Source organism: Ailuropoda melanoleuca, chromosome 1, assembly GCF_002007445.2.
Source record: "Ailuropoda melanoleuca isolate Jingjing chromosome 1, ASM200744v2, whole genome shotgun sequence".
NCBI lineage: Eukaryota > Metazoa > Chordata > Mammalia > Carnivora > Ursidae > Ailuropoda > Ailuropoda melanoleuca.
This window is the reverse complement of record NC_048218.1, coordinates 118,457,702-118,471,199: the sequence shown is the minus strand read 5'-3', so window position 1 is coordinate 118,471,199 and position 13,498 is coordinate 118,457,702. Positions and strand designations below refer to the sequence as shown.

Below are 13,498 nucleotides of genomic sequence, written 5' to 3'. Positions count from 1 at the left end.
TTTTCCATTTCTTTGTGTCCTCTTCAGTTTCTTTCATAAGTATTCTATAGTTTTCAGAGTACAGATCTTTTACTTTTTTAGTTAGATTTATTCCTAGGTATCTTATGGGTTTTGGTGCAATTATAAATGGGATCAATTCCTTGATTTCTCTTTCTGCTGCTTCATTATTGGTGTATAGAAATGTAACAAATTTCTGTACATAAACTTTATAACCTGCAACTTTGCTGAATTCATGTATTAGTTCTAACATTTGAGGGTGGAGTCTTTCAGGTTTTCTACATAGAGTACTGTGTTGTCTGCAAATAGTGAAATTTGAGTTCTACCTTGCCAATTTGGTTGCCTTTATTTCTTTTTGTTGTCTGATTGCTGAGGCCGCAACTTCCAGTACTGTGTTAAATAGTAATGGTGAGAGTGGACACCTCTGTCTTGTTCTTGACTGTAGAGGACAAGCTCTCAGTTTTTCCCCTTTGAAGGTGATATCAGCCCTGGGTCTTTCACATATGGACTTTCTGATGTTGAAGTATGTTGCATCTACCCCTACTTTGTAGGTTTTTTTTTTTTAATCAAGAATGGATACTTATTTTGTCAAATGCTTTTTATGAGGGGATCATATGGTTCTTATCTACCCTGACCTTTCTTACTTAAAGGCATTGGAATACTTTTATTTGAAAGGAAAGCTAGTAGTGCCTGTTTAGAATGCCCGTTATCTAAAATTTTCTTCCACCCAACTGTGCTTGAGGTGAAGCCATTGGCCCCTCCTTGCTGATGTCACTGGCACCTATAAGCAGAGGAAGTGCTCATTATGGAAAATACCAGTAATTGCCCTGGCTCAATGAGGTTGCCTAGGTATATAGGCTCACTGCTTTATTCAGTGTTCCCCCATGACCCCTAACCTACAAGATATCTGCCTTTCAGGCTGAAGCAATGGATCTGGATGTGTATACCTAACAATGTGCAGGTAACGGGGAGGTCCCTTGAAGAATACGGAACTAGATTGTAAGATTGTCCACCAAGAGCTTAAAAGGCAATCAACAATAATGCAAAATCACTGCAGGGAAAGAATGACTTAGGAGGGAAATGGAAAGTATTGACATATCTAAAGGAAGAACATACCCACTAAAAGGTGAGCACCAGGTATCATCCAGGCAGTGGGAAGTCTTGACAAGTACAGTTCAATGGATAAAAAAGAGTAAGTACAAATGGCTAATTAAAATTTGGTGAAAAAATGTTTAATTTCCCTGCTAATCAAATGCATGAAATAAAAATGAAATACTATTTTAAACTTATATTTAGTTGATGATATTCAATACCATGAAATGGTTAGAGCTACATTTTCTAATGAAAGTGTAAAGTGCTTTTTGGGAAGCAATCTGGCCTCAAAAAGGAAATCCTTGAAATATTCACATCTTCTAAGGAACAATATTGCAGTACTCATATCTTCTATGTCAAGAAAGCTTTCTATATATAGTAAAGTTTACAGATAACAGAAGCCCCAAAATAACAGTGAAAAACAACATAAATGTTATCTGCAAGGGAGGCTCCAAAATATAGTGCTTTAGCTGGACATTACCATCCAAAATAAAATTGAGATTTTTGTCATTAGGGAGGAAAGGGAGAATGGGTGTTGGGTAGATAACCAGCAAGTTTTGCTCCATTATCCTAGGGAGCAAACTTGAACTTCAACATAATTTTCAAAAAGTCATTCTTTTTTAGGGAAAAGCCCAAATTTTCAAAATTACAGGAATATTTACAATTACAAATGAATTCAATGATTCCATAAAACAAAGAATATTATCAACAAAGTTTTGATAATTGAACCTATTTGTTTAATGTTAATTTTTTAAAATACAGTTTTGGTACATTATTATTTTACTACCTTACATATAATATTAAAGCTTATTCTCTCAGATGTGCACAAAAACACTCATAGAACATTTTTTTATACTTTTCTTCATTGTCTATATTTTCCATGACGAGCATATCTAAAATGCATGCTAAGAAAATTGTGGACATTATTTTTTGAAACACTATAATTGATGACAAATTCCCAGACCTGAGAAACAGGATCTCAAATTGGAGATTTCTCATGTTGTTCCGAGCAAAAATAATATAAGGGACTAAGACATAGCCTGGCAAATTTTTCAAATTTAAAGGAAAAATCCTACAAACAGTAAATTGGGAAAAGCAAGTCACCTTCAAATGAGCTAGACTCAGGTTGGCCACAGATTTTGTCTTTAGTCGTCAAGCTCCTCATGCATTATTTGCACCCTAAGAACTTTTATTTGCTTATCCAACTATGTACTATTGTCGGTTCCATTTATTTTACAAGGAACATGGGGTAAGGGAAGTTAAGGGACTTGCTCGTTGTCTCACAGATTGCCGGTAATGGAGCCAAAATGCAAACCCAGACCGTGTGGGCCCCCAAGGCCATATCTTTTCTACTTACATAGATAGGACTTTGAAGAAAAACAAACCGTGATGCAAAGAGCTTATCATTGCTGTGCACCAGAGCTTAGAAAATATGCCTCCCATCCATGTATTTCAGTAACTTCTCAAAGTCCCCCTCCAAGTTGCTAAGATACTAATCACAATGAATTAAATAACCAAAAATTACAGAACAGGCTGGAGGTAGGCACCAAACCACCTAGAATCTTACAAGTAAGGGTTTATTACAAGTAACCTCTAGTGGGATTGGATGGATGCTGAGAAGTTGAAATAACAGATTTCCCTTGGGTACAAAAAGCAGTTTTTGATGACACATTTTTAGAAAGATGTCAGTCTTGTCCATGGAGACATGTGTTGAATAATATCATCAGATGTGGCCTGCTTGGCTCATGGGAGGAATTCCATGGCAGTTCCTGGGGGTGTCCCTCTGGAGATGGTTATCTCTTCCTGGGTTAGACCCTGCTTCTCAGGACCATTTGATTTTTGTTTTTCAGCTGAAACTAAGATCTGCTTCAAATACTACCATGGTGTGAGTGGAGCCCTGCGAGCCACCACCCCCAGTGTCACGGTCAAAAACTCCGCAGCTCCCGTAAGTTCCATTTCTTCCTCTTTGGTCAGAGCTAATCCTGGTGCTTCTTTGCCTTTTCCCATTTCGTGTGTGTGTGTGTGTGTGTGTGTGCACGCATATGGAGATATAGTGATAGATTATAGTGATAGATGATAGATAGATAGATAGATAGATAGATAGATAGATAGATAGATAGATGATAGATAGATGATAGATAGATTATAGTAGATAGACAGAAACACATCTCAAAATAGTGAAAAGGAATGAGATCCAAAGGCAAACTTATTAAAATCGTACCACTTTTTGTTTGTGAGATGTTTGTAATAGACTCATGCTTAATAGCAGTAACAAGTGTTCCTTTGGAACGCATTTTTAAAAATTCCTTGGTTTTAAGTATTTATATTTTCATATGTTCTTGTTTCTTTTTAGGATTATAAATAACGTTATGGAATAGAAATTTATAATCTCACACTGATTTGGGTCATAAAATTGTAAAATGGTAGGCCTAGAAAAGACTAGAATCGCTGGTCCTTTTTTCCTTTATATGAATGAGTAAACTGCCTGGAGTGCGTAAATAACATACCTAAGCCCACAGCTGCAGACCAGAGATTTAAGTCAAGTCTTTTGTTGGTTGCTCTCTGGCTTTGCTCAGTACTCCAGTGATAAATGCTGTCTTTTCCTAAATTACAGTCTAGTTTACATCTTTGTGGCTTACCTTCATTCTCAATACATCCAATCAGCTGACATCTACTTTCAAGTGGCATTCCATTTCCTTTTCGCATAAAATAAAGGCTAGTCAGTGGGGGAGGCTGACCAAACACCAGTAAGGACTTCATCAGGGTGGTGTGTAAGTAAAAAAGATTTGGTTTCTTCTATGCAAAAAAGAGAGAGAGAGAGAGAGAGAGAGAGCCTGGGTGGCCTAGTCAGTTAAGCATTGGATTCTTGATTTTAGCTCAGGTCTTGATCTCAGGGTTGTGAGTTCAAGCCCCACATTGGGCTCCAGTGAGAAAACTTGAAGTGAAATATGAATGATTTGGAAAGAACTTTGCCTCTAAAAGACACGGTTTTGCTGTTTCATAAATCAGTCCTTCAGGCTGTGGAAGATGGGTGACTTGAGTCCTTGGTAGTATAAGCAAGATAAGGAGGCCTCAGGGACACAGGCTGGGCTGCCTCCATCCAGAAAGGTGGTGCAGACCTGGAGGCTGGCCGGACAGGGGGTCCCAGGGCTCCCTGTCAGATGGCGTACAGCGGGAGGCAGGGCGGGGAGAGAGAGGGACCATCTGTCCTTCTGACCGGTTGTACCGTGTTCTCCTACACTAGCCAGACAGATGGGAGGGTGATGTCTGTCATCTGACTGGGTAGGACAGGAATGTAAGTGTGGTGATTTGGGCAAGTACTCCCAGACTGCCAGACCCGCCGCCCTGGGCCCATCACGTGTGTGAAATTTTCAAAAGAGGCTTGCCTGGAAAAGCCAAAGAGGCCTTGATAGAAGTGGCCAATTATCAAGGCAGGAGGGTCAGCTAAATCCAGGCGGCAAAGCTGGAGCTGGGGCTGAATGGAACCAGAGGCAAGGCAGACAGAGCACAGAGGCCCTGAACACATAGCAGACGAAGAAGAAAGGAGGCTGGAGTGGAGGCAACGGACGCAGGAAAAGACTTCCAGTCGCAGGCACAGCATGTCACGAGATGAGACAGCTTCTCTCCAGACACACTGATTTCTCAGCCGAGATGGGTCTTGCCCAGTGATGGACGAGCCTTTTTGGCTCAAGGCAGGGATGGGAGAGGAGAGTTGCTCGCCTGCCTCTGCTCGGACTGGTACCACGAGTGAGCTTGGGCAGCTCTGGAATCTTGAGGATTCCCTGTTTGGAGAAGCCTCTCCGGAGCATTTGGCTTCTCTGAACTCAGCCTCCTAGAGACTCCAGATGGAATGTGCTTCTCAGACCAAATGCAAAGTGCGATAGACATCATCGCAGAGGTGGGCAGTGTGAGCCTAAAAGAAAACAAGGTGCCAACTACCCGGAAGACTGCCCGGATTGCACAGCAGAAGCTTTACCAAGCGGGAACAGGTGTCAACCAACAGGCTTTCCAGGGGCTGCCGACAAGAAACAAGGGCTGCCCGAGAGGAGAAAAGAGCTCACAAGGTGCTTCTAACAATTATTTGACAAGAAATTCAGGAGACTGCATTGAATCTGAGTCAGCCCTGCCCTCACCTTTGTCATTCCACCTGCGCTACCATTGCTCGTACTTAAGTCTCAGACATGACACGTTGCCGTCATCGTGACGCTCATCCCCATAACGATTTTCTCCCATACATCGGTAGACACTTGGGTGGACACTTTTATGTGTGTTCCGCAGTTGGGTTTTCTAATAATGAAACTAGTGGCTCGGACAGCATGGTGCGCTCTTCAGTGGACTTTCACTTGCCTTATTTTAGTGGATTCACAGCACATCTGTGAGACAGGCAGGAAGCCCCGTTTTGGTTACAGGACCATTTGGCTATCTGGTGTTGGAGCTGAAACAAATCTCAGTTTCATTTCTGATATAATCTAGCAGCCTTCTGGGTTGAATCAGTGTTTGCAGTCTGGTCTAAGGACTTATGCACGTTGTTTCGAAGGAGAAATGCTGTCCAAGTTTTTCAAAATCAGTTTGCCAATAAACTTTGAGTGTCCATTTTTCAAAGGAGGATTTCTGGTGCTGCATTAATCTCTTAGGAAAAGATGGCTGCCAACGGCCATTATGTCATGCCCCAAGGGTCAATGAGTTAGTTTGTGCCCATATGCTAGAAGTATAATTCTCTGAAAAGGAGGAAAAGATGTCAAATGCCCCTTTAGTATATAACCAGTACTTCAATATTTTGAGCATAGCAGATTCTCAGTATGTTTTAATTCTTTTTCTCATTTCCTCATTCCCCCTTATCCTTTGCCTTTGTCCTGCTGGCAATCACTGAGGTCCCAGTAATAAAAAGAGGGGGTCACCTATCCTTATCTTTCCAAGGCTCTCATTTATTTTTCTTATTCTATTTCTATATATCAGAACTATGATGAGTAGGGGTATAGAAATAAGTGAAATACAAGTCCTGGCATTGAGAACTTATGGTTATTCTATTGTGAATTATAAATACTATTTGAAACGTCCAGTGCTGGGGTGTGAAAACCCATCGGGCCGGTGTGTAGGGTAAGCAGCAGCAGGGAAGGCCTTCAGAGGAAGTGGCAGGCGGGCAGCGTGAATGGGATTTGCAAGGCCCTGGAGGGAGGCAAGGCACTGGCAGAATGACAGACACCAAGGGCTGAGGTGGGGGAGTATGAAGTGCCACAGGCCTGACAGGGAAGGAGACCTAAATTGTGTTAGATCTGAAGAATATATGACTTACTTAATTTTTGCCACTTATCACCCTGGGCTTTGTTTCCCGTACTGTTTTATCTTACTGGGGGCACCTAGCATACGTTTTATATTTTACTTCTATTTTCAGTAGAAAATCATGTTCAAAATAAGCTCTTCCTCTCAGTATTTTTGCCACCTTTCCCTGTGCATTACAGTCCCTCTTATAAGCCTCATGGTATTATTTTTCGTCCTCTCCCTGTTTATACATCGAAGGACAGAAATCTCTCCATACCTACAATTTGTCAAAAGATGGGAACGGTAAATTGTCCTTAGCTCAGCACACTGTGAATTTTCCAGCTTTCCCTTCAAGGTCCATGCTTCCGCAGCAGGTTTTCAATCTGCCCTTTCCTCTTTGTGGGCCAAGTGGTGTCCTCTAGTGGGATCTACTGGATGGAGAGAGCTCTCCTTCTGCCTGCTGGGTTCTCCACAGGGCAAGAGTTTCAGATGCAACCTGTAGTTCTTCTCAGTGTATGCTCCCCACACCAGCTTTCCAGAACCGTCCCCACGCTAGCTTTCCAGAACCGTCCCTGAGGAGCGCTCACTGCACAGTGCAGTGACCACCACATGTTCCCTCATCTTTCACGTGTGAAAGAAGGACTTGAAGAAAATTCTGAGCCATTTTCCTTGAATCGTAAGAAATGGGGGCCTTGTAAGGATTTAGTCAGAATTGAGCCTTTTGTGATCTCACCAGACTTGTGCCCTACAATCATATTCTTAAATCTGCCCTCTTTCCCGGTTCTGATTCTGGAATCCTGGCCCCATGACATTTGGGGATGGTGACATGGTGTTTAGTTTATGATTTGGATTTTATAATAGCCCTAGGAGCCTTTTGTGAATTAATTCTGTTTTGTCTGTTTTCTCACTAACACATCCATAATTTATTTTTGTAGCTCGTCAGCGGTACCTATCCAACCGGGCATTAAAAGAGAACTTCATCAATAATCCTATGATGAGATGAAATTCTGAGACTTAATTCTGGAAATCAGTTTCTAAATGAAATAATCTCAGTTACGCTAGTAGGGCAAGAAGTCTGAAATAATTAGACTGTACGTTATTCTAATATTTCATTTCTTTCCTTCATATCTGTGCCTGTTAGCCTTTCTTTAGGAGAGAACTTAAGGAAACATTTTGATTTATATAAGCCATAAATCAAATGCTACAGTTAAAACACAAACTTGAGTGCACTTGCTTAAACTGCACGCGTGATCTATTTACATGCAAAGGATCAGTGTTGCCCAGACATTTACTAGTGAGCTATAGAATGATTTTACAGGGCTTATTTTACAAGATTTCCTAACTATTGTAACTTTAAAGTCTGTCTCCATTCTACAAAGTCTGGGGGTGCACCTGAAAAGGGATTTCTCAGGGGAATAAGGATAAGTTGGTAGTTAGATTTTTTTTTAACCTTTTGATCCCCTGCACCAATATTATGGTTAGATATTGACATAACACATCATTTCTTCTATTTGAGAATCCATAGCCACCTTTTGTCTCACTCGAAATCTGGCAAATTGTTTTATGGTGCTCGAAACTTCTTGCCTCTTATCCTCTTTCCCCAGGAACCACTACCACCCCCTCAGCAGCAACCTCACCGCCCCCCCATATACGCAGCATTCTGATTCCCCAACCTTGTGTCTGCTGAGAACATAGTTATTTTGTATGTCTTTGTGTAGCCTATGGCTTCTATAATTCATTTATTCAGTTATTTATTAGTGACCTCTTCTGTGTTGACTACTAGTCATACAAAACTGAACAGGATAAATGCCCATCTTCCTGGGATGGGTTTGAGTAATGGGGAGAGAGAGACAAGAAAACAGGCAATAACAAAGGATTATTCTAAGTGCTGTGGGAGTGGACACATGGGGCACTTTGGGAGGACCAAGGATGAGCAAGCCCAGAAAATGATGGAAGGCTTTCTAAATGGAGCAGACCAAACCATGACCAGGATTCTTGATCAGGCCCTTCATTTTTTTCTACACCGTTTTACCCAAGTGTAGGGGCATGTTATTCCCTTGAGGAATAAAGGCAATAAAGGGCAAAAGTCCCTTGAGGGTTTGATTAGACAAAAGCAGGGGAACATTTAGACATTTGTATTTTGGCTAACAGATCAGATGGACTCATTCTTGTAGAAAAGAAAGAAGAGGAAAGGAAGCCACAGCCACACCAAGCTTCCTCTTCTAGAGAATTTACCCAGGTCCTGCCCACAATCATACCTCTTAAAAAGGTACCCTGAAAGTTTGGATTCCATCGTGGCCCAACATTAAGAAATTTGTTCTGTTTTAGGGGAAGAAGGTCAGAGCTTATACTAAAGTGGAATTTTGGGGTCTTGAGTCTGGAGGTGGTGTTTCCTGATAAGGTTCTTCTACCAGCTTTGTTTTGGCGTGGGGGGGGGGGTTTACATCCTTCCTTTCTGGGGTGTGGAAGAAAAATGGCAAATCACATTCTCTTCATTCTCCATAGAAACCACATTTGAAAAATACATATAGACACATATCACTAGTGGAATGTGGAGATCCTTTCTGTAAGAGCTATGTTCTTACACTGTGGTTGGGATATCTGTGAAGCCCTGATGTTATATGGATGTGTTCATGCATGTTCTAGGGGGTGGATCCCAGGCATTCATCAGATTCTGAACAGGGTTCACGGTCCCAGAAAGCTTATCGCTGTTAGAGAAAACACCAACATCACTTTTTGCTGATATAGAGACCTAATTTGTCAGCCTTTGTACTGTTCAAAATCTACCCTTTGCCTTTATTGGAGTAAACACCCTAGTCTTTGGCACCCCTATGTAAAGCCAAAAATGTTCTTAATGAAGGGAAACAAGTAGTAAATACCTAGATAAGAGACCCAAATCTAGAAAAACAATGAACCTAGACATGAATATATCCAGTGAGCCTGATATGGGAGGACATGAAAATTAAATGAAGTCCTCTTAAACAGAAATCTTTTTGTTTTTCTTCTGCAGCAGGATACAGATGTTGACTTCCCAAGGATTAGAGGCAAGGAGCTTGGCACAGAGTAGACAAATTAAAAAGTATTTGTTCTTCCTAAAACAAAACAAAATGAATTCATAGGTGAGGTCTTTCAAATGATTGAGGTATAAGTAAGTCTGATACAATTTAAGCATTCTAGAGCAAAAGGAAAGAAAAAGCTTCTAAATAATTTTCCTTATCCACCATAGCACTGAATCCAGAACTGTCAAAGAGGGCACTAAAATAGAAAACTGTAGTTCAATCTTATTGATGAATGCAAATATAAAATCCTTAAGTTAAATATTGGCAAATAGATTTCAAAAGTCTTATTAAAATAAAATATTGTACCCAGGTTGTAAAGTTGCCTCAATATTCAGAAAATTATTATTATAATAAACTATGTGAATAGGAAACCACATCATCCTCTCCATAGATACAAAAAAAGCATCTGACATTTCTTTCTCTTAGTAATGCTTGTACTTTCAGAACAATGTTAAGTTATAGTGGTATTACTAGAGGTATTAATAGTGATCTCTTTGTCTTGTTCTCAACTTCCATGAAACCATTTCTAGTGGTTCCCCCAGAAAACATAGGCAAGAAATGAAGATTCAATATTGGAAAGAGAAACAAAATTATCGTCTTTTATAAATGACCTGACTATATTATCCAAAATAATTGATTGAGACTCTTAGAAACAAGAAATTATCTCTAATATATAAGAATTAATAGCTCTAGTATAAGCAAAGAAAAACCAATTAGAAAACATAATGGGAAAAAAGATTTTCATTTTAGATTAACCAAGAAAAATAAAATATCTTAATAAGAAATGTGCAAGACCATGATCTCAAAGAATTATCTGCACTCACATGTTCCCTGAATCATTATTCAGGATATGGAATAGGATATGGATATGGAAGCAACATAAGTGTCTGTCAATGGATGAATGGATGAAGATTATATGATAGATAGATGATAGATAGACAGATGAATATTATTCAGACTTGAGAAAGAAGAAAATCCTGCCATTTGTGAGAACATAGACGGACCTCAAAGACATCATGCTAGTAAAATGAGCCATAAACAAAGACAAATACTGTATGATTTCATATGTGGAATCTAAAAAGGCTGAACTCACACAATGTTATATGTCAATTATATCTCAATAAAAGTGGGAAACGTGCAAGACTGATTTTTTTTAAGATTTTATTTATTTATTTGGATAGAGCAAGAGAGAGTGAGAGACAGCATGAGTGGGGTTGGGAACAGGCAGAGGAAGAGGGAGAAGCAGGCTCTCCACTGAGCAGGGAGCCCAATGTGGAACTCAATCCCAGGACCCTGAGTTCTTGACCTGAGGTGAAGGCAGACACTTAACCAACTGAGCCACCTAGATGCCCCTGTGCAAGACCAATTTAAAGAAAATTTTAGAACTATTGAAAGATATAGAATATTTGAATATATGCAAAGATGAACCATGTCCCTGTTTCAGAAGCTCAGTGTTTAACTATATAAATTCCCTGTAAATTAATTTATAAATTCAACACAACTGCAATTAAAATATAAATAGGATGTTTTTGACAGCAGAGTAACCTCAGCTTTGTCAGAAACAATATATGAGAAAAGTTATAATGGCTTTGGGAAGTGAAAATAATGAGGAAAACTAGCTTGCCAGGAATTAAAATGGATTATGAAACTATAATAATTAAAATCATTAATGAAGAGAGAGACTAAAAGAATAGTGGAAAAGAAGAGAGTAAGAAAATAGACCCCAGGATATTGGGGAACTTTAATTAATAGTTAAGGTAATATTTAAAGTCAGTGTGGGAAAGAGAGATTTTACCATACATGGTATTATGGCAGCTAAAAAAACTTTTGAAAAATATATATATGTGTATATATCAAACCCTCTTATTATTCCTAATTCCTTATGCACAAATGGATAGAAGTTTTCAGTATTTAAATAACATAAAAATTCTAGTAAGAAGACATGCATAATTTAAAATCTTGGAGAGGAATAGTTCTTTCTAATCAGAACACAAAAGCTACGGCCATAAAAGAAAAGTAGCAATAAATTATATTAGAAACATTTAAAAAAATCTGAATGGAAAAAGAAACTCTAAAAAGTAAGAAGTAGAAAATAAAGAGAAGAAAGAAAATTGATTTAAAAAATCAGGCAAAAAGCTAACTTCTTTAATTTACATAAAACTCATTTATACTATTTAAAGAAAAGACAATCAAACCATTTTAGAAACAGGCAAAGAAACTGAAGTCAGTTTTTAGGGAAAAAAATACAATCACCAATAAACACATGAAAAGACTCTCCATCAAAAGAATGTGAAGACAACCACACTGGGAGAAAATATTTGGAAAAGATATATCTGATAAAGGACTGTTATCCAAAATATACAAAGAACTCAAAATTAGCATAAGAAAACGAACAACTTAATTTAAAAATGAGCAAAAGATCTGAACAGACACCTGACCAAACAAGATATACAGATGGCAAATATGTACAGGAAAAAATGCCCCACATCACATGTCAAGAAGGAAATGCAAATTAAAACAAGAAGATAAAACTACACGCATATTAGAGCAGCTAAAATCCAGCCACTGCCAACACTGGCTGCTGACAAGGATGTGGAGTAACAGGTACGCTCATTCATTGCTGGTGGGAGTGCCAAATGGTACAGCCAGTTTGGAAGACAGTTTGGTAGTTTCGAACAAAATCAAACATACTTTTACCATATGATCCAGTGATCTCACTCCTTAGTGTTTAACGAAAAAGTTGAAAATTTAAGTCCATACAAAAACCTACACACAGATGTGTACAGCAGCTTTATTCATAATTGCCAAAACTTGGAAGTAGCCATGATGCCTTTCATTAGGTGGGTGGATAAGTAAACTGTGGTACATCCAGACCATAGAATATTATTATAAGCTATCAAGCTATGGAAAGACATAGAGAAATCTTAAATGACACTAAATTCACATCTTTTGATACTTACTCTGAATGTAAATGGGCTAAATGCCCCAATCAAATGACACAGGGTATCAGATTGGATGAAAAAGCAAGACCCATCAATATGCTGTCCGCAAGAAACTCATTTTAGAGCCAGAGACACCTCCAGATTGAAAGTGAGGGGGTGGAAAACCATTTATCATGCTAATAGACATCAAAAGAATGTTGGGGTAGCAATCCTTATATCAGTGAAGTTAGATTTTAAACCAAAGACTGTAATAAAAGATGAGGAAGGACACTATATCATACTTAAAGGGCCTATCCAACAAGAAGATCTAACAATTGTAAATATTTATGCTCTTAATTTGGGAGCAGCCAATTATATAAACCAAGTAATAACCAAATTGAAGAAACACATTGATAATAATACAATAATAGCAGGGGACTTTAATACCCCATCACTGCAAAAGACAGATCATCTAAGCAGAAGATCAACAAGGAAACAAGGGCTTTGAATGACACACTGGACCAGATGGTCTTCACAGTTGTATTCAGAGCATTCTATCCTAAAGTAACAGAATACACATTCTTTCCAACTGCACATGGAACATTCTCCAGAATAGATCACATACTGGGTCACAGATCAGATCTCAACTGATACCAAAAAACTGGAATTATTCCCTGCATATGTTCAGACCACAATGCTTTGAAACTTGAACTCAATCACAAGAGGAAATTTGGAAGGAACTCAAACACATGGAGGTTAAAGAGCATCTTACTAAAGAATGAATGGGTCAACCAGGAAATTAAAGAAGAATTTTAAAAATTCATGGAAACAAATGAGAATGAAAACATAACTGTTCAAAACATTTGGGATGCAGCAAAGGTGGTCCTAAGAGGGAAGTACATTGCAATACAAGCTTTTCTCGAGAAACAAGAAAGGTTTCAAATACACAACTTTTTGTAAAAATCTCTATGCTGCCCAGAGCAACCTACACATTCAATGCAATCGCTATCAAAATACCAACAACATTTTTCACAGAGCTGGAACAAATAATCACAAAATTTGTGTGGAACCAGAAAAGACCCCAAATAGCCACAAGCATGTTGGAAAAAAACAAACAAAGCTGGTGGCATCCCAATGCCGGACTTCAAACTATATTACAAAGCTGTAGTC

At 38.9% G+C, this 13,498-nt stretch overlaps 1 protein-coding gene across 1 annotated transcript in view; it reads left to right on the top strand.

Moving 5' to 3' along the window:
- HECW1 (HECT, C2 and WW domain containing E3 ubiquitin protein ligase 1) overlaps positions 1 to 13,498 on the top strand; it is a 436,289-nt gene that overhangs the window by 241,648 nt on the left and 181,143 nt on the right. Inside the window, exon 5 of the mRNA XM_034640683.1 lies at positions 2,940 to 3,034. Within this exon, the coding sequence (XP_034496574.1) occupies positions 2,940 to 3,034 (95 nt within the window). The remainder of the gene's footprint in view (positions 1 to 2,939; positions 3,035 to 13,498) is intronic.